This window comes from Microcaecilia unicolor, chromosome 7 (assembly GCF_901765095.1).
Source record: "Microcaecilia unicolor chromosome 7, aMicUni1.1, whole genome shotgun sequence".
NCBI classification, from domain to species: Eukaryota; Metazoa; Chordata; class Amphibia; order Gymnophiona; family Siphonopidae; genus Microcaecilia; species Microcaecilia unicolor.
Genome location: NC_044037.1, coordinates 176298524 through 176319834, shown reverse-complemented (window position 1 = coordinate 176319834; position 21311 = coordinate 176298524). Strand labels below are relative to the sequence as shown.

Below are 21311 nucleotides of genomic sequence, written 5' to 3'. Positions count from 1 at the left end.
CTGTCTGTTGGGCTGTGTCCGCTCCAGATAGAAGGCCAATGTCTTTTGCAGTCCAATGTGTGCAGCTGATGTTCAGCAGGGCAGGAATGAGGACGGGGAAAGAATGTTGGCAAAACAACTGACTGGTTCAGACGGAACTCCGACACCACGTTTGGCAAGAACTTAGGGTGAGTGCGGAGGACTACTCTATTATGATGAAATTTGGTATAAGGAGCATGAGCTACTAAAGCTTGAAGCTCACTGACTCTACGAGCTGAAGTTACTACCACCAAGAAAATGACCTTCCATGTCAAGTACTTCAGATGGCATGAATTCAGTGGCTCAAAAGGAGGTTTCATCAGCTGGGTGAGAATGACATTGAGATCCCATGACACTACAGGAGGTTTGATGGGGGGCTTTGAGAGAAGCAAACCTCTCATAAAGCGAACAACTAAAGGCTGTCCCGAGATCGGCTTACCTTCCACAAGGTAATGGTATGCACTGATTGCGCTAAGGTGAACCCTTACAGAGTTGGTCTTGAGACCAGACTCAGACAAGTGCAGAAGGTATTCAAGCAGGGTCTATGTAGGACAAGAGCGAGGATCTAAGGCCTTGCTGTCACACCAGACGGCAAACCTCCTCCATAAAAAGAAGTAACTCCTCTTAGTGGAATCTTTCCTGGAAGCAAGCCAGACACGGGAGACACCCTCTGACAGACCTAAAGAGGCAAAGTCTACGCTCTCAACATCCAGGCCATGAGAGCCAGAGACTGGAGGCTGGGCTGCAGAAGCACCCCTTAGTTCTGGGTGATGAGGGTCGGAAAACACTCCAATCTCCACGGTTCTTCGGAGGACAACTCCAGAAGAAGAGGGAACCAGATCTGACGCGGCCAAAAAGGAGCAATCAGAATCATGGTGCCTCGGTCTTGCTTGAGTTTCAACAAAGTCTTCCCCACCAGAAGTATGGGAGGATAAGCATACAGCAGGCCTTCCCCCCAATCCAGGAGGAAGGCATCCGATGCCAGTCGGCCATGGGTCTGAAGTCTGGAACAGAACTGAGGGACCTTGTGGTTGGCTCGAGATGCGAAGAGATCTACCAAGGGGGTGCCCCACACTTGGAAGATCCGGCGCACTACTCTGGAGTTGAGCGACCACTTGTGAGGTTGCATAATCCTGCTCAACCTGTCGGCCAGACTGTTGTTTATGCCTGCCAGATATGTGGCTTGGAGACACATGCCGTAACGGCGAGCCCACAGCCACATGCTGACGGCTTCCTGACACAGGGGGCGAGATCCGGTGCCCCCCTGCTTGTTGATGTAATAGATGGCAACCTGGTTGTCTGTCTGAATTTGGATAATTTGGTGGGACAGCCAATCTGTGAAAGCCTTCAGAGCGTTCCAGACCGCTCGTAACTCCAGGAGATTGATCTGTAGACTTTGTTCCTGGAGGGACCAGCTTCCCTGGGTGTGAAGCCCATCGACATGAGCTCCCCACCCCAGGAGAGAAGCATCTGTAGTCAGCACTTTTTGCGGCTGAGGAATTTGGAAAGGGCGTCCCAGAGTCAAATTGGACCAAATCATCCACCAGTGTAGGGATTCGAGAAAACTCGAGGACAGGTGGATCACGTCCTCTAGATCCCCAGCAGCCTGAAACCACTGGGAAGCTAGGGTCCATTGAGCAAATCGCATGCGAAAACGAGCCATGTGAGTCACATGTACTGTGGAGGCCATGTGGCCGAGCAATCTCAACATCTGCCGAGCTGTGATCTGCTGGGACGCTCGCACCCGGGAGACGAGGGACAACAGATTGTTGGCCCTTGTCTCCGGGAGATAGGCACGAGCCGTCCGAGAATCCAGCAGAGCTCCTATGAATTTGAGTCTCTGTACTGGGAGAAGATGGGACTTTGGATAATTTATCACAAACCCCAGTAGCTCCAGGAGTCGAATAGTCATCTGCATGGACTGTAGAGCTCCTGCCTTGAATGTGTTCTTCACCAGCCAATCGTCGAGATAAGGGAACACGTGCACCCCAAGCCTGCGGAGCGCTGCTGCTACCACAGCCAGACACTTTGTGAACACCCTGGGCGCGGAAGCGAGCCCAAAGGGTAGCATACAGTACTGGAAGTGACGCGTTCCCAGACGGAATCGGAGATACTGTCTGTGAGCTGGCAGTATCGGAATATGCATGTAAGCATCCTTTAAGTCCAGAGAGCATAGCCAATCTTTTTCCTGAATCATGGGAAGAAGGGTGCCCAGGGAAAGCATCCTGAACTTTTCCTTGACCAGATATTTGTTCAGGGCCCTTAGGTCTAGGATGGGACGCATCCCCCCTGTTTTCTTTTCCACAAGGAAGTACCTGGAATAGAATCCCAGCCCTTCTTGCCCCAGTGGCACGGGCTCGACCGCATTGGCGCTGAGAAGGGCGGAGAGTTCCTCTGCAAGTACCTGCTTGTGCTGGAAGCTGAAAGACTGAGCTCCCGGTGGGCAATTTGGAGGCATGGAGGCCAAATTGAGGGCGTATCCTTGCCGGACTATTTGGAGAACCCACTGGTCGGAGGTTCAAAACTCTGCTGCCCGTCTCGTCTTCCGCCAGGGTCGCTTTACCCTTACTACCCCTCTCCTCAAGGAGCTTCACTGGCTCCCTATCCGTTTTCGCATCCTGTTCAAACTTCTTCTACTAACCTATAAATGTACTCACTCTGCTGCTCCCCAGTATCTCTCCACACTCGTCCTTCCCTACACCCCTTCCCGTGCACTCCGCTCCATGGATAAATCCTTCTTATCTGTTCCCTTCTCCACTACTGCCAACTCCAGACCGCGCCTTCTGTCCCGCTGCACCCTACGCCTGGAATAAACTTCCTGAGCCCCTACGTCTTGCCCCATCCTTGGCCACCTTTAAATCTAGACTGAAAGCCCACCTCTTTAACATTGCTTTTGACTCGTAACCACTTGTAACCACTCGCCTCCACCTACCCTCCTCTCTTCCTTCCCGTTCACATTAATTGATTTGATTTGCTTACTTTATTTATTTTTTTGTCTATTAGATTGTAAGCTCTTTGAGCAGGGACTGTCTTTCTTCTATGTTTGTGCAGCGCTGCATACGCCTTGTAGCGCTATAGAAATGCTAAATAGTAGTAGTAGTAGTAGTAGTTATAAGAGGCCACCTTTGGCGAAAAACTTTCAACCTCCCCCCGACCGGTAGATCGTCCGGCACGGACACTTTGATATCGGCTATGCTCTGCTGGAGCCAGTCAAAAGCTCGCCCCCTGCTTTTGCTGGGGAGCTGAGGGGCCTTGCTGAGGCGCATGCTGCTGATGAGAGCGAGCGCGCTGGGGCTTAGCCTGGGCAGCAGGCTGTCGAGAGGGAGGATTGTACCTATGCTTACCAGAAGAGTAGTGAACAGTCCTCCTTCCCCCATAAAAACGCCTACCTGATGAGGTAGATGCTGAAGGATGCCGGCGGGAGAATTTGTCGAAAGCGTTATCCCGCTGGTGGAGCTGTTCTACCACCTGTTCGACTTTTTCCCCAAAAATGTTATCCGCATGGCAAGGGGAGTCCGCAATCCGCTGCTGGATCCTATTCTCCAGGTCGGAGGCACGCAGCCATGAGAGTCTGCACATCACCACACCTTGAGCAGCGGCCCTGGACGCAACATCAAAGGTATCAAATACCCCTCTGGCCAGGAATTTTCTACATGCCTTCAGCTGCCTGACCACCTCCTGAAACGGCTTGGCTTGCTCAGAAGGGAGCTGGTCCACCAAGTCCGCCAGCTTCCGCACATTATTCCGCATATGGATGCTCGTGTAGTGCTGGTAAGATTGAATCTTGGCCACGAGCATGGAAGAATGGTAGGCCTTCCTCCCAAAGGACTCTAAGGTTCTGGGGTCTTTGCCCGGGGGCGCCGAAGCATGCTCCCTAGAACTCTTAGCCTTCTTCAGGGCCAGATCCACCACACCAGAGTCGTGAGGGAACTGAGTGCGCATCAGCTCTGGGTCCCCATGGATCCGATATTGGGATTCTATCTTTTTGGGAATGTGGGGATTAGTTAGTGGCTTGGTCCAGTTCGCCAGCAAAGTCTTTTTCAGGACATGATGCATGGGTACTGTGGACGCTTCCTTAGGTGGAGAAGGATAGTCCAAGAGCTCAAACATTTCAGCCCTTGGCTCATCCTCCACAACCACCGGGAAGGGGATGGCCGTAGACATCTCCCGGACAAAGGCCGAGAAAGACAGACTCTCGGGAGGAGAAAGCTGTCTTTCAGGGGAGGGAGTGGGGTCAGAAGGAAGGCCATCAGTCTCCTCGTCAGAGAAATATCTGATGTCCTCATCTGCCTCCCACGAGGCCTCATCATCGGTATCAGACACAAGTTCACGGACCTGTGTCTGAAGCCGTGTCCGTCTCGACTCCGTGGAACCACGGCCACTGGTGGGAGCGTCGAGAGGTGGACTCCCTGGCCGGCCGGCAGACGTCGTCGGGGAGTCCACCTGGGAGGCAGCCGAAACCGGTACAGCAAGCGGCACCTGTACTGGGGACCTCACCCCGGGCAAAGGCCAGCTGTCGCCTCACTCGACGGCACCGGAGGCACAAGCACCCCTGGTACCGGAGGAGAAGGGCGCAACAGGTCTTCCAGAATGCCAGGAAGAATGGCCCGGAGACTCTCGTGCAGAGTGGCTGCGGAGAAAGACTGAGAAGCCGGTGCAGGCGTCGAGGTCAGAATCTGTTCCGGGCATGGAGGCGGTACCGGGCTGTACGGGGTAGAGCGCACCGACACCTCCTGGATGGAGGGTGAGCGGTCCTCCCGGTGCCAATGCCTGCTGGGTGCCGACTCCCTCGGCGACCCAGAGCTCCCGGTACCAAGTCGGGAAGGTGACCGGTGACGATGCTTCTTCGACTTCTTCGAGCGAAGCATGTCACCGGAGCTCCCCGGTACCGATGAGGAGGATGTTGAATCCAGACGTCGCTTCCTCGGGGCCGGGGCCGAAGATGGTTGATCCTGGGGGGGGGGGGGGGGGGGGGCTGTACCGCAGGAGCCCTCAGGGCAGAAGGAGACCTACCCGAAGGCTCACCGCCACCAGCAGGGGAATGGACAGCCCTCACCTGCACTCCAGACGAAGCACCACCGTCCGACGACATCAGCATCAGAGGGGGTCCCGGTACCGCCGACGCACTCTTCCGAAGCCTCGGTACCGACGATGCAGGAGGAAGACGCCTCGATGCAGTCGACGTCGATGCGATGTCCGAAGACTTCGGTGCTGCCGACGCCGATGCACCCGACGAATCTCTAGATGCCGATGATGTCGAAGCGCCGGAGAACAGAACTTTCCACTAGGCTAATCTCCCTACCCGAGTCCTCTTTTGCAAAAGAGCACAAAGACTACAGGCCTGCAGGCGGTGCCCAGCCCCCAGACACTGAAGACATGAGGCGTGCCTATCAGTGAGCGAGATTATCCGGGCGCTCTGGGTGCACTTCTTGAAGCCGCTGGAAGGCTTCGATGTCATGGGCGGAAAAATCGCGCCGGCGAAATCAAAATTCGCGATGATGACAAGAGGCACCGAGACAAAAAGGGGGAAAAAAACCCGTGCGGGCGGCCAACAAGGCCGCTCCCGAAAGCGAAAGAAAACTTACGCTGGGAAAAAGCTAGAAATACGGGAAAAAGGTTCTCTCTCTCTTTTTTTTTTTTTTCGAAAAACATGAAAGACGTGCGAGGGTCCTCTGAGGGGCACGAAATGGCGGCAAAACACGACCGTCCCGAGCGAGGACAAAAGAAGACTGACGAACACGAGCCGGTTCGGGTGGGAAGACGACCGCGCATGCGCGGTGCGCATCGGCGCGCGAGGGCTAGCAAACGTCTTTGCTAGTGAAGATTCCGATTGGAGGGGGTGCCGTGGACGTCACCCATCAGTGAGAACAAGCAGCCTGCTTGTCCTCGGAGAAGGCTATTGTGATTCCTTTTTATGTGACTTTTTTGTCTTCCTCTGGGATTATCTAGATGAGAAGGGAAGGTAACGTAAGTGACATAAGGCCATGGGAAGGTTAAAAGAAGGGCAATTTACAACTCACTATAACTAACTTGTCTTGTTGCACACAGCCCAATACCTGTAAAAGGGTTCACATGAATTGTGACTCAAACCTGCAATCTCCTTAACCTTAACATACACCTGAAAAAGAACATTTTGCTCCCCTCTGGAATGGATGGGACTACAGCACAGGTTCAAAACAAGTGAAGCCCTTACTCTCGAAGACCTTCACGGGGGGAGATGCATATTAGGAGCACAATCATGCACAATGAAGCAGGGCCTAAAGGCAATGGCTGACAAGTCTGTGTGACCCAGAACTCTGTGTGACCTAGAAACACATGATCTGATAAGACACCCTTTTGTACAAGATGAACAGGATAATGTGGTTTAGCAACGTTTCTGAGAAAAGAGAACTTTAGCAATGTACAGGAAAAAATTGAGGACAAAGATAACCTCAGAGGAAGATGACTTGTCTAAAACCACAATGACCTGTCTAAAACCATGTAAAGCATTGCCTAAGATAAGCTGTTTTTAGTGCATAATGTTGGAGAGACAGACAATATCTTTGTATATCTGGACTGTCCTCCCATGAGAAAATTACTAATTGTATCTGTACTTTTGGTAAGTAATAAAAGAAATTGATTTTTCTCATATGTAGCCTAGTCTTTACTTACTCCAAATCATGGGTGGCTGGTACATAATAATTTGGGGTGGGGGTGGAGAGACTAAATTCAAAGGTAACTGCCATATCTACCATTTTTAAAGAGTCCTGAGTTATGCCTGTTGCAAATAATACAGTGGTGTTATGACCCTTGTTGCAATCACTGCAGAACTCAAAGTGAAATACAGAAGAGAACTTTACAACACAGTTTTCCATTGGTTTCGGGAAATCCTTACCTGCACCAAGGAAGAAGTTCTTCCCTGCCTGAGCTCAGAAACAGACTCGCTTCCTTGAACTCCTTTGTTTCTGGAGTTGCACTTGTAGCAGGTCCATCTTGTTTGCCCCACCATTTCCACACTACATTCTTTACTTAGCAGGCACAGAGAATGATAAAGATGACCACAGCTGCAAAAAAAAGAATAGTTCCTCACTACAGTTTCAAAATTGCACTAAATTAACTTCTCCAGCTGGGGAAAATTATCTTTTTTTGTGAGTAATAGGCCTTTAGACCCAAGCAGAACGAGTCTGCAGTCTGAAAAGGGCTCTCTGCTCCTGCTAGAAGCATCAATTTTATGCTAACAGTAGGAAAGCAATGTGTCTTTCCCTTTGTGGGAAATAGGAGACATTATGACATTGCGATTGCTGACTGCTCTGCTGGCAAAAGGATGCTGCCTGGAGCAGTAGAGAGCATTATTCAAAGTAGGCTAGCTGATTGCTTGGCTACATCACAGTTGGGCAAATTGATCTTGAGAATCATAAACATGGCTAGTTTGCAATATATCTACAACAAGAATATATGATCTATGAACCTGGCTGATCTGAGTATTTGAACTACACTGAAAACCTAACCCCAGACTTTTTAAAGATTAGAGCTTGGGGTAAAAACGTTGCTTCATTTGGTTAGACAATAAGAGATTAATTCTATCATTGTACGCCTAGGGGTGTCTGGTAATTCTATAAAGAAATCTAGAAACTATTGTCTTTTATAGAATAGTAACCCAGCAGGTGATATACACATGTATGACTCAGGTGTGAGCGCATATACCTGTTACAGAGTTGGATAAATCTGTGTGTCTATGTTCCAGAGATAAGAGTATAACTTATAGTGTTCTATAATTTATATGTATAACTTTTCATCCCACCCATACTCTGCCAACTACACACCACTGGAGATATGCACACAGTTACAGAACAGCATTTCAGCAAAGTACCAGCTTATGTGCATACATACATACGCACATATATGCTAGCATTCTAAACATTTACTTGTATAACAATACCTAATTGCTAGTGTCTACTTGACAGAATAACCCTCTAAGCCACCTTTAACATTTCAGCATGAAGCTTTCTAGAATGGTATTTTGTTATCTACGGCTAACCACATTTTTGTTTTGCCAGGGAAATGACAACTATGGATTTTGGTCTACTATAGAAAATATTATCCATGGATTCTGTAAACAGCAACTATAGTTATGCACGCAAATCAGCGCATGTAGCCGACTTGCGTGTGCAACTTAATTGCTTAACAAGCCAATCAGTGCTGATAGTTGGCCACTAACAACCAATTATCGGCACTAATTGACATTAATTAGAATTTACATGCACAACTTTCTAAGCGTATCCTGTAAAATGATGCACGTAAATTCTAATGTGTGGATCACAAAAGGGGGTGTGGGCATGGGAGAGGTATGGGTGGGTCATGGGCGTTCCTAGAAATTAAGCATACTGTTAAGGAATTTGACCGATCTGTGCCTAAATAAGGCGCGGGCATTTACACCAGGTTTTCGTATGTTGCTCCTAAATTTAATCTTAGGGACAGGTACTATGCATATTCTATACATCACAGCTAACCTTAGGCACTAAAGCGCATTTTTTTTCAGCACCGATTTTTTAGGCGCCATTTACGGAGTTTGGTCCTATGGGGGTAATCCTATAACTGGTGTCACAATTTGGGCACACTAATGCCACACATGCTGAGTGCTAATTTTATAACAACTCTGCACCCAGATTTCATTATAGAATACCAGTGCAAGTCAGCATTAGCATGCCAAAATCTAGGCATGAACAGTTACACCATGTCTATTGAACCATAATTGCTGGTACCTAAATGCGGCATTTCAGCACATAACTTACAATATTCTATAAGTTGCGCTTACAACTGGTGACCTGCTCCGACCATATGTATGCCCCCTTGCATTTACTGCTAAGCATCTTGGGCATCTAAGTTATAACATATCGCCTAGCACTGAAACGTATAAATGTTGCATTATACACATGTAAGGCAAAACCCTTATTCATACTCTCATCACCTGCTGCTTAGACTACTGCAGCCTTATCCTTACAGTCTATTTCAAGTTCTGCTTTAGGACTTATTTTCCTTCAGTGTTGCTACACTCATAACACTGTCTTCTCAAATCACTTCACTGGCGATGTTTCTGCACCCAGTTCAAACTTCTCTTACTCACCTACAAGTGCATTCATTCTTCAGCTTCTCATTATTTCTCCTCTTTTTTTCTCTCCCTACACCCCTCTTCTAGAACTCTGCTTGTTTAGTAAGTTACTGTTACCTGTGCCCTTCCCCTCCACCACCGACTCCAGACTCTGTTTTTCCGTCACTGCACAGCTTCCTGGGTATATCATGCTCCCTTTTCTGGCCTTGTTCAACTCTAGTTTAAAAGACCACCCTTTCTGGGGCTGCTTTTAAATCTTAACCCTATATTCTTCTGTTTATACCTATGCTGTTTTACATCATTTCTCTTATTAAACAAAACTCCTTAACCTCTTATTTATCCCATTTGTCTGCTCTGAATAGACTGTACGTGTACAGGAATTAGGTAGGCTCTCATATGGAAAGAACATTTCAAGAAATAAACAAAGCTTAGTAGCAACAATTCATCTAATGACTATGGTACCTTTTCTCCAAAGCCTACACGTTAGTCCCTCTTATGCCCTCATCCTGTTCTGACAACACTTGTCAATCTGAAACGCAACTTAGTAACTGGAATCTCTTGGGCATTCTAGATCTTCAAATTGGCCATTGGTTCACTTGGAACTGGACTGAAAAACACACTCCTCATACGGACAACCTTTGAACATGATCATAGGACTAATATGTAACTGTATATATAACTATACTAGTATCTCTCCTTGCCAAATTCAAGCAAGAAATTGCACTAGGTAAAAACATTCTCCTACTTCAATTCAACATGTCGAGCACATTCGATATAGTAGACCACAATATACTACTAAGAATACTCGACAAGATAGGAATCGGAGGAATATACTCAAATGGATCAAGGGATTCCTAACAACAAGGTCATATCAAGTAAAGTCAAACTCAAATATTTCTCCACCCTGAGAAACCGACTGCGGAGTACCGCAGGGATCACCTCTCTCACCCATCCTTTTCAACCTAATGATGACCCCCTTAGCTATGTCTCTTTTCAATCAACATCTTAACCCTTTTTTGTATGCGGATGATGTCACAATATACATACCTTTCAAATCGAACCCTTCAGAAATCACCAACATAATAAAAAAACAGCCTTAGCCTAATGGATACCTGGGCTATGACATTCAAACTAAAACTCAACAAAGAAAAAAAACACTGCCTTATTCTTTCAACTCAACATTTCATAAACCACCCCACAGCCATACATACCTCGGAATATACTCTTCCAATCTCAGACAACCTGAAAATCCTCGGCATTAATATTGACAGCAACCTAACGCTAGAGAAACAAGCCACTGCCATTACAAAGAAAAAGGTCCACACATTGTGGAAACTCAAATGGATAAAACAATTCTTCCCGAGGGAAACTTTTCGCAACATGATTCAAACAATGGTACTAACACGTGTCAATTATTGCAATGGAATATATGCGGCTTGCAAAGAACAAATCCTAAGGAAACTACAGACTGCTCAGAATATGGCAGCCAGGCTTATCTTTGGAAAATCTAAATTGGAAAGCGCAAAACCCCTCCGGGAAAAACTACACTAGCTACCTATCAAGGAACGTATCGCTTTCAAGATTTATACCTTTGTTCACAGAATAATACGTGGTCTAGCTCCGGAGCTATATGACTGAACTAATCGACTTACCAATTAGAAACACAATTGAATCAGCCAGAATGTGCTTGACTCTTCACTTCCCAAGTTGTAAAAGCCTGAAGTATAAATCAACATACGCATCAAGTTTCTCTTACATATACACACAGCTCTGAAATAAAACTACCAAAAAGCCTGAAATCTACGAATAATCATCTAGAATTCTGAAAAAAAACTAGAAACTCACCTGTTCAAGAAGGCATACCCAGAACCGACATAATTACCGAATATTGAAATATGGCAATTTAATCAGGAAACTGACAATAACTCAGCCCCGACGCATGATCATCCTGACATTTTGTCTGAATCACCCCAACCTATTTACAGATACTTCTTTACTGTATTTGTCACTGTAATAGTACCCCTACACTGTATTTGTTCACACTGGAGTCTTTAACCACCTCTCCAGAACTATGTAAGCCAATTTGAGCCTACTAATAAGTGGGAAAAGGTAGGATACAAATGTAACAAATAAATATCAATGGAAAGCTGAAAGGTGAAAGAAATTTTGGAAGAAAATCCGAAAAGGTTTCAAGGCATAGCAGGAATACTATGCTAATTTTTACTACCTTATTCTCAGCTTCATACAATGTTGTTTAATGTTTCTCATTATACTGCTTCTTGATATTGTGATAAGTATGAGGCTGCCCTACCCTGGTTAGGCCCCTAGAGGGCGCTGTTCCCCTAAAATGTCCAGGGAGAAGGGCTGGGTGAGTCACTAAAGGGAGCCAGTAAGGGGATGTATAGCAGGAGGTCGCTAGGACCGAGGAGAGTCCTGGAGGAGGAAACAGGTGCAGCAGGTTAGGGGCTGGGTCCTGTTTAGCCATTAACCACTTAATATCCCACTTTCGGGAGAGAGGAGAGCTAGCAGCTGAAGCAGAGAGCTGGGAGCTGATGCAGAAAGATCCCCATGGAAAGTACTGGTGGAGCCCTATGGACTGGTGGTGACCTGTGTATATAAAGAAAGGAAACTGGCTGGGGTAAGAAGGCCCTTGAGCTTTAAGTATAAGAACTGTGTGTCTAAGTACAGAGAGAGGCAGGCTGCAAAGCCTGGGGTTGGAAGACCCCAAAGTATTGTGGAGCTAAAGGAAGTGTGCCCTAGGGGCTGAAATAAAGTTTTGTATGAATAATTCTGTTGGTGGGACCTGACTCTGTTTGCCTTTTGAGAAGCAGGTCACCCCGAGCCGAAAGGGGTATGAGACTAATTTGCATATAATCTGCATACTAAAATCCAGCTCACCCTGAAAGAGGGACCTGGGATCTAGTGGTTGGAGCCTCCTCTCACAAAAGGAGGTGGGGGATGTCACAATATGTAGCCATAACATCCACAGGGCATAGGGACCTTACAGCTTTTTCTTCAGTAAATTCATGGATGTATTGATTATCTAGAACGTAACTGCTAGAAATCTTGACACTCAGATAACACACAAACTTCAGAGACTCATAGATCAAAGAATTCAGAGCAATCAAAGTACTGAAGAATAAAAAACTAAATTCATTTTTACATTTTTCATTTCCATGACAGAGAAATCTAATTGCCATAAAGACTAGAGCCGTATGAAAGGCTGCCACATGACTCAGAACAGAACACCAAAGAACTTAATAAGTTACCTTTGCTGAAACATAAAAATTAAAGCTTGTCTTTTCATATATTGGTTGCATTTTTACTTATTAAATTGTAAACATCAAGGAGTGTTCTGAATTAAAGAGAGGTTATTTATTTGTGAGACACCCCACAGCCAGTTAATCTATAAAGTTTTAATCTCTTCGTGAAGCATGCCGAAACCTTTCATGTTTCATTCTAAATGACATGCACCAAAGATAAAAAAAAAGAGAGGAGATTAAAGTATACTTTTCTCCTAAATCATCTTCTTCCTTACAATGGAAGGAATAAAAAGAAAAGAGGGCTATGATCCAGCATAAAGAGGTAATCATTTTTTTATTTTTCTTTCCAAAGATCTGATGTGAGTTCTTGCTGTTAACATATTGTTTCTTCACGTGGATGTTTGATATGTGTAACTGTGGACCAAATTTGTCTTATGTATTCATTTAAACATTTTTATATACTGCAAACCCTGAAAATAATCAATGCAGTCTACAATAAACCATTTATCAACAACATTAAGGGCCCTGGTTACTAAGCAGTGTTATAGGCACATTAACGTTTTTAACATGCGTTAACCATGTTTGCGCCTATAATATCCCTATAGGCGCCTACATGGTTAGCGCACATGCTAAGTGTAGGCGCGTTAAAAACAGTAACGTACCTTAGTAAACAGGGCCCTAAGACAGATAAACAAGCACAACAGAATTCTACTATACCCGTACCTGTTAAAGCTTAAACAGAAAGAGACCTTAGCCTGGGAAGAGAAAAGCTTTTAACTTCCTACAGAAGCATAACCGGAGCTACCATGGAAAAAGCTTGCCATCTCAATGTTCCAATCATAACTCACAGCAAGACAAACATCCTTATCTTACTGGCTTCTCCACTTCTCTTTGGTGATTCGGATTTGCAAAGTTTCTTGCCTCTTTTCTTCATATAGCATACAGTGATCAGACCAGGAACAATTTTCTATTAATCTTCCATAGGCTACAAAGTAGCCAGAACTATAAATCAAATTCAATATACCACCATGCTAACAAGTGTGCAGATTGACCATAGACCCACCTCCTTTAACAAGGAGACGAGCAGGGAAGCTTTATCATCATAATCCAGCCTTACAAGGGCATTAAAATTTTCTAACAGGAGAAACTTTGAAAAATTTCATCTCACTGATAAAATAATTTCTGATCCTACCACGTCTCCATACTAGGCCCAGAAGGACAATATTGTAATAAAATACCTATACTCAGTTCTCCTTCAACCCTTACTAACATACATATTCCATTGGCAACAACGGAGTTAAAATAAAAACAGAAATGGTTTTCCGATATACTAGCATACCTTTCCCCCCTCCCCCTCAGCAAATGCAAGCTAAATTCTTTAGGGAATTAATAGCTTTTCTATAACCTGCACTTAGTAATACACAAGGAGATCAAATGTCCCTCAAAAACTACATCACGCAACACATGCTATTTACCACTGATCTGGAATTGATTAATTTGCATCACATTGTCTGATTGGTCATTTAACCCATAGAATATGATAGATGGGCCATCTCCACATATAACAAAACTGAAGTTTGAAGTTATGTTATTATGTTATGTTACAGAATGTCTTATAGCTCGCCTCCACCTATTTAGTTCAGGGCAGACCACAACAACAAAAAAAGGCCAGACCAAATATGTCTGGGAAATACAGTAACCAAGAATTTCCAAAATAACCATTAAACATCTTCTACAAAAACACATAACCTCATGTCTAATGAGACTACAACCCTTTCTGCGAGAAGAAAAAAAGTCTTCAAATCTGTCTTAAACAGATTAATCGCAAAGATAAAGGTAGGGAATTCCAAATATTAGCTATTTGGTATTGAAAGGATAAAGAGAAGTGTTTAACTGATTTTAATTTTGTGCTCTTAACCTCTGACTGGATATTTCTTTTTCTCTCCCATGAAGCATAATGCCCCTTACCCACACTATTTGGTATCCTGTTCAGCAACAGCTCCTTTGACCAACATAAATTGTTTTTAACTGTATGTTAATATAGGATGGGTGCTGGGCTTTCCAATAGATTACTCACTGCATCAAAGGAATGTGTGTGTTTGAATAAGAAACCATTGATAGCTACGTTAATTTTTGTTTCTGTTTACCTTATCCTCTCCCCCCCCCCCCCCACTTACCTGAAAGGACAGACAGATCAGTTAGTTCCTCTTGATAGCAAAGGCCTGGAAAGCTTCCAATGTCACTCATTTAGCTACTATCATCCATCCTTCTTTCTCATTCGTGTACCTGCACCTACTGAATAGGCTATTCAGTCTTTGGCTATCTGTGCTGTAACCATGAAGCTGATGGCTATTTGTCATTTTGTTGAACTTGAAAGTAAGCTTAAATAAATCTTCGGCTGCTCATATTGCAGACTTTCTCCTTGCCCCAGGCTACACTTTAGCTCTTTGTGATGCTATAGAAACTTTCCAGAATGCAGTGGAGATTTTCAGTGAAAATGAAGTCTTAAAGCACCTGCTATGCTGATCTATAACTATTAGAAAAAAGATTAATTTTCCAGAGAAGGGAATAAGTGGGCAAGAAAAGATGAATAACTGCAGGCATAGACAAATATGTTCCAGAAATGAGTCACCTCCAAAATTCAGAAACAGGTCAGTTACCAATATTTAGGCCATAATGCACTCACTCATCTCTTGGACCTCTCCCTCCCCTATTCCCAATACATTCAACCACCCTCTCTAATTCCCCAAACCTTTCTCCTCACAGTTCCTCCAAGCATTCACCTGCTTCTGAGGTTCCTCTGATGAACTTATCCATCTCTCATTATTCTATTCCAATGCACTCACTACCTTCTCAACACCTTGTGGTCCTATCCAGAAGTCCCTGGATCGCTTTTCCTCAATCCTCCCTGGCTGACAGGATGAGAATAGCCTTCATACGTATGTCAATTTCTTCCAATCAGAGTTTGTCTTGTAGTTTGAATATGTGATGGCAACAAGTCCCATAGAATACAGGGCCCCTGGGGTTTAAACTGTGAAAGTAAAAAGTCATCCAGCAGAGATGGCTGATGCAATATGTACTGCCTTTATTTATTTATAATATTTATAGACCACCTCTCCAAAAGTCGTTCCAAAGAAGTTCAAAACATAATTACAGTAATAAAAAAACAATAAAATAAAACGGTATAAAAGAATAATTCTAGTTCAATATGAAGGGAAAGTCCCCAGTAAAAAGTCACATTTTACAATGTTTATGAAAAGAATAAAATCCATTGTTTGTTGTAAGGCAAGAGGTAAGAGTTCCACAAATTTGGACCAGCATATGAAAATGTTCTGTGCCTCATGAACACCAGTTTAAAGTCCTCTGGCAATCTAAGCAGTGCCAATTATGATAAATGGAAATTTTGACTTGAAACATTCTTTATTTGAATGCAAAAACAACAGTGGAGCTAAATCATGTAAATTTTTATTTAAACAGAATTTTACAATCAATCCCATATTTTAGTGGAAGACCGTGTAAAGAGAACAATACTTGGCAAATATATTTGTACAAGTCAGATATAGGAATTACATGTGCAGTTGAACTAATGTTCTCTTGTCAGTTGAGAAGTATCAGAGGTTGGGAGAAGTATGCAGACTGGAGGAGATGGGGAAGTGGACAGCATAATTCCCTAAGGACACCAACTTGAGCAAAAATGTTTCTTCTGTAAGCAAAACTTTTCAGTTATTTTACCCTGTGAGCGCTACTTACTAGAGAAAAATTTAATTGAGGAGGTAGGCAGTATTAATGCATTTCCATTTTTACACCAGAGATGTGCATTTCCTTAAGCTGACACGTCACAATTAATAAATTTAAAACAAAATACTTTTTTCTGCCTTTGTTGTCTGGCATTTTTCTATTCACTTTGTGCGTCTTTTACTAAGCCGCAGTAGCATCTCAGTGTTTACCGCTGTCAGGATTGCTGGACATACTTAGATTAATATGAAACCAGCTTCTGATAACTCCCCCCCTCCCTCAGCAATCCCTGAGGATGGCAAATGGACCAAATGTTGCCCAGCTGCCTGCTAGCACTTTGTTTCTCAAGTGCCCCTAATTAACATACCTTTGTCCTCTCTGGGCATCTGGGACCAGAGCTCTCTGAGAACAATGAAAGCCAGACACATAGGCTCCAAAACTAGGGACTTCAAAGAGTAAAACCTGTGAAAGTGCTCACCTTCCTTACCAGGGGCTTAGCCAGACACCCAATTTTGGGTGGGCCTGGGCCCAAGATGGGTGGGCAGAAGAACTCTGCCCTGTCCCACAAGTGATTTGGTCTCTCTCTCTCTCACCTGCATGCCATATGGTCTCTCAAACATCCCCCCTCCCCCGCATACCTTTTAAATAGATTTTCACTGGCAGTGAGAAGCAACTAATACACACTTCTCATGTTGGCTCCACAGCCTTCCTTGATGCAACTTCCTGTTTCCACATAGGTGGGAATACATCAGAGAGAAGGCTGTGGGGCCGTTGCGAGCAGTATGTATCAGTTGCGTGTCGCTGCTGTTTACAAGGTACGCAGGAGGGACAGCTGTTGGGAGTTTTCAGCTGGTTGGGCTTGGGGATCCCTGCCAGCCACATCATAGATGTGCTGCTACTGGGTGGGCCTGAGCCTAAAGTGGGTGGGCCTGTGCCCACCCAGGCCCACCCTTGGCTACGCCACTGTTCCTTACATCAGGAAATTGAACTGGAGGTTGCAAAGGAAATAGCTGATGATAAAGGCTGGGAAGAAAGAAGTCATTTGATCCCTCTCTGTTCCTGTTAGATATATGTAAGTCAGAGCACATGGCTCTGCTCTCTTCTCTTTCTTTCTCTGCACACCCCCAGCTTTAGCCCCAGAGCACATGGCTCTACTCTCTTCTCTTTCTTTCTCTGCACACCCCCACCTTTAGCCCCAGAGCACATGGCTCTGCTCTCCTCTCTTTTTTTTCTCTGCGCACCCCCCACTTTAGCCCCAGAGCACATGGCTCTGCTGTCTTCTCTTTCTTTCTCTGCACACCCCAATCTTTAGCCCCAGAGCACCTGGCTCTGCTCCTTCAGCCCTACCCCAAGGCTCTCTCTCTCATTTTCTCCGAACGTTTCTGTTTTAAAGGAAACGGGCGTTAGCAAGGTTTTCCTCGGAGTGTGTATGTTTGAGAGAGTGACTGTGTGAGAGAAAGTGAATGTGCGAGTGTGTGTGTGTGTGTGACACAGAGAGAGTGAGACTGTGTGCAAGTGTGTGTGTGAGAAAGAGTATGTGCCAGGGTCCCCCCTCCCGCCCAGTTGCAGTGTCGTCGTTCCCCCCCCCCCCCCGGGTCTGTCTCGCAGTTGTAGGGGGTTCCCCCCTTCCCCCCCCTCCTCAGTTGCAGGGCTTCTCCCCCAGTTGATTGTAATGAAACGGCCGCTAGCAAGGTTTTCCTCTGAGTGTGTATGTTTGATAGAGTGTGTGTGATAGTGACTGTGTGATAGGGAGAGAGTGAATGTATGAGTGTGTGTTTTTGACAGAGAGAGTGAGACAGAGTGTGACAGGGTTGATGCTGCTTTAGTGGGAGTGGGTGACAGGCGGTTTAGAGGTTGGTCAGTGTTGTTGTGGTGTGTGGGCTGTTTGTAAGAGTGTTGGGGGTTTTTTTGAGGTGAGGTACAATGAGCGTGTGTAAGGAACTGAGGGGTGGAGGGGTCACCATTGCTGGGGGTTGGGGTGTCAGTGATTGAGTGTGTAATACATAGAGAGTGATTGTCCATGTATCTATGTCCTGCATCAGTGTGTGTGTGTGTCTGTGTGTGTGAGTTTGGGGTGGGGGAGGGGTGTTAACTGGGATCCTGTATTAGTGAGTCTGTGTCACATAGAGATTGTGATAGGGTTGCTGCTGCTTTACTGGTGGGTGGTGGCGGGGGGGGGTTGGAGGTTGTTTAGCGTTGCAGGTTTTTTTTTTGGGGGGGGTGTTTTCATTTTCTTTGCTGTTTTTTTTTTTTGGTGTGTGCTGTACAGCTGATGTGGAATGAGTGTCTGTGTGACAAACTGATGGGATAGGGTTATTGCTGCTTTACTGTTTGGGTGTTGGCAGGGGGGTTGGAGGTTGTTTAGCGTTGCAGGGTTGGTGTTTGGGGGGGGGGGTGTCAGCTGTTTTAAGAGTGTTTTTTGTGTGTGTGTGTGGGGGGGGGGGGGGGGGGGTTCAGCAGTCACCTCCAAACATTACCACAACCTAAGTTCAGAATCACCCTCAGTATGTCCAGTAGCAGTACCCAAATGAACACACCGCTCCTTACTCGCACTTATCGCACACCATACTGGAGCTACCAACTACGCTGGAGCCTTCTCTGATTGAGGGCGGTTAGTGTGTGCGGGTGGTTTGGGAGGTTCGCATGCAGTGAGCAGCAATTCCTAGGCAGGGGGAGGAGTAGGGAAACACGCTCCCCCTGCCTGGGTCGCTGTTTGCTGCTGGCTGGGTCGTGGTTTCCCTGAGTCGCTGTTTTCTGCTGGCTTGGTGGCGGTTTGTTGCTGGACTCGGAGGCACAGCCAATCAGTGGAAATTCTTTCATGACGTCACTTTTATCTACTCCACTCCTATAAGTAGACCACCTCTGGCCGGAAGCCACGGTTCCAGGCAGCCTCAGAACGTTGGAGGTGAGAATTATTATATAGGATATATATACAATATACTTTCTATATATACCCAAACCTGTGTGGATTGTGTATTCTTGGATTCCCATTGCCTCTGCGAACTGGACCTGGAACCACACCTGGACAACAAATGCTGACAACCACTAGCTGATTTATATTGCAGCTTAGTAAACGACCCCCTTTGGTTCCAGTGAATCTCTTCTGCTTTCCTCTGTTTGTTTTTTTTCTTAGTTCTTTCCAAGGTCTGTTGTCCATTTGCCATTTCTCCTCTCTCTTGCCTTCTTCCATTCTTCCCTACATCTGTTTCTGGTGTTGGCCTCTTATATTCCCTGTCTCATTCCTTCCTCAGCCTCTAATTCCCTTGCCTTTCATCTACTCCCCATTATCACATTTGAACCCTCTATACTCACCCCAGATCTCTCTCTCATATTCCTTTAGTACTACAGGTCTTTCCTTGTTGGTCATCCACTCTAGTCCTCTTCTGTTATTGCTTATCCTCACCCATTCATCATCCACAGCTGGTTCAAGGCATAAACCAGGTGAGGCACTGGCTCAGGGCGCTAAGCCTCAAGGGCTCCAAAAGCCTGCCCCACCTGCTCCCATGCAGAGACCAAAATTCAGCTATCAGCAAGCAGTGTGTCCTACATTCAGCATTTTTCTCTCCTTCCCTGGGTCCAGCAACCTCGTTCCTCCTCACAGGCCACCCTCCCTCCCATCCCCAGTAGTTTTCCTCTCCTAAGCACTAGCTCTGGCATCTTCCCTCTGCCGCACCTCTGCGGAAGAAGGAAGCTACATCAAAGTGGGCAGGGTGCGGCAGAAGGAAAATGCTAAGGCTGTGTGGTACACCAGTGGGGAGGTGACCTGAGAGAGGGGGGGTGCACCAAACATTGGCTCAGGGATAACTTGAGCTGGCCTGTCTCCATCTATCCCCTATTAAAATCTTCCCAGTCTCCTCTCCTTTTATTTCTCCCTTATGGTTCCACCATGCTCTACATCTTCCTTCTCTCACTTTCCCCTCTAGTCTGGCATTTCCTCTCTCTTTCCCTCCACCCCTATTGTCCGGCATTTCACTGTTTTCTCCCCACTCTCTGACCTCTGCTCCAGTTCAGCCCCTCCCTCTGTCTTCTCCCTCCTCCTACAGTCCAGCATTCCTTCTGTGCAACCCTGTACCTTCCTGTCCCTTCCCACCAGCAGTCCAACATTTCTTCTGTCTCCCCCTACCCACATAAAGGCCAATATCATCCATCCTTCTCTCTTCCCACTGTACCCCCAGTGATCCAGCATTTCCCTGCCCACTCCTCTTACCCATACTATGGTCCAGCATCCCCTGCCCCTCTTCCTCTCCCCTAACTGGCATTTCACTTTCTTCCTTCCCCAGTTTCCCCGTACAGCAGCAGACAGCAGCATCCTTTCTGTTGGGTACCTACACTGTGGTGGTACAGCTACAGCCAGGCTCAGAATTCACCTGTCATGGGGTCATAGATGCAGCAGAAGTGGCTAAGAGAAAAGGAAGCGTGGAGCCTTTCATTCTATGCCAGTGTAGGAGATGACAATGAGAGGCATAATCGAACGGTGCACCCAAGTTTTCCTGAGGGCGTCCTCGTGAAGTGGAGGGGAAACCTGCATTATCGAAACAAGATGGGCGTCCATCTTTCGTTTTGATAATACGGTCGGGGACGCCCAAATCTCACCATTTAAGTCGACCTTAGAGATGGTCATCCCCAGTTTTCAGCGATAAAGCAAACCGAGGATGCCCATCTCAGAAATGACCAAATCCAAGCCTTTTGGTCGTGGGAGGAGCCAGCATTCGTAGTGCACTGGTCCCCCTCACATGCCAGGACACCAACCGGGCACCCTAGGGGGCACTGCAGTGGACTTCAGAAATTGCTCCCAGGTGCATAGCTCCCTTACCTTGGGTGCTGAGCCTCCCAAAACCCACTACCCACAACTGTACAACACTACCATAACCCTAAGGGGTGAAGGGGGGCACTACATGTGGGTACAGTGGGTTTTGAAGGGCTCACATTTACCACCACAAGTGTAACAGGTAGGGGGGGATGGGCCTGGGTCCACCTACCTGAAGTGCAATGCACCCACTAAAAGTGCTCCAGGGACCTGCATACTGCTGTCAGGGAGCTGGGTATGACATTTGAGGCTGGCAAATATATTTTTAAAGTTTTTTTTTTAGGATGTGAGGGGGTTAGTGACCACTGGGGGAGTAACAGGAGGTCATCCCCGATTTCCTCCAGTGGTCATCTGGTCAGTTTGGGCACCTTTTTGAGGTTTGGTCGCAAGAAAAAATGGA

At 46.0% G+C, this 21311-nt stretch overlaps 1 protein-coding gene across 1 annotated transcript in view; it reads right to left on the bottom strand.

Annotated features, from left to right (window-relative positions):
* The window catches only part of VPS8 (VPS8 subunit of CORVET complex), a 932181-nt gene that overhangs the window by 165780 nt on the left and 745090 nt on the right, over positions 1-21311 (bottom strand). The window contains exon 44 of the mRNA XM_030209561.1: positions 6893-7061. Coding sequence (XP_030065421.1) covers positions 6893-7061 — 169 coding nt within the window. The remainder of the gene's footprint in view (positions 1-6892; positions 7062-21311) is intronic.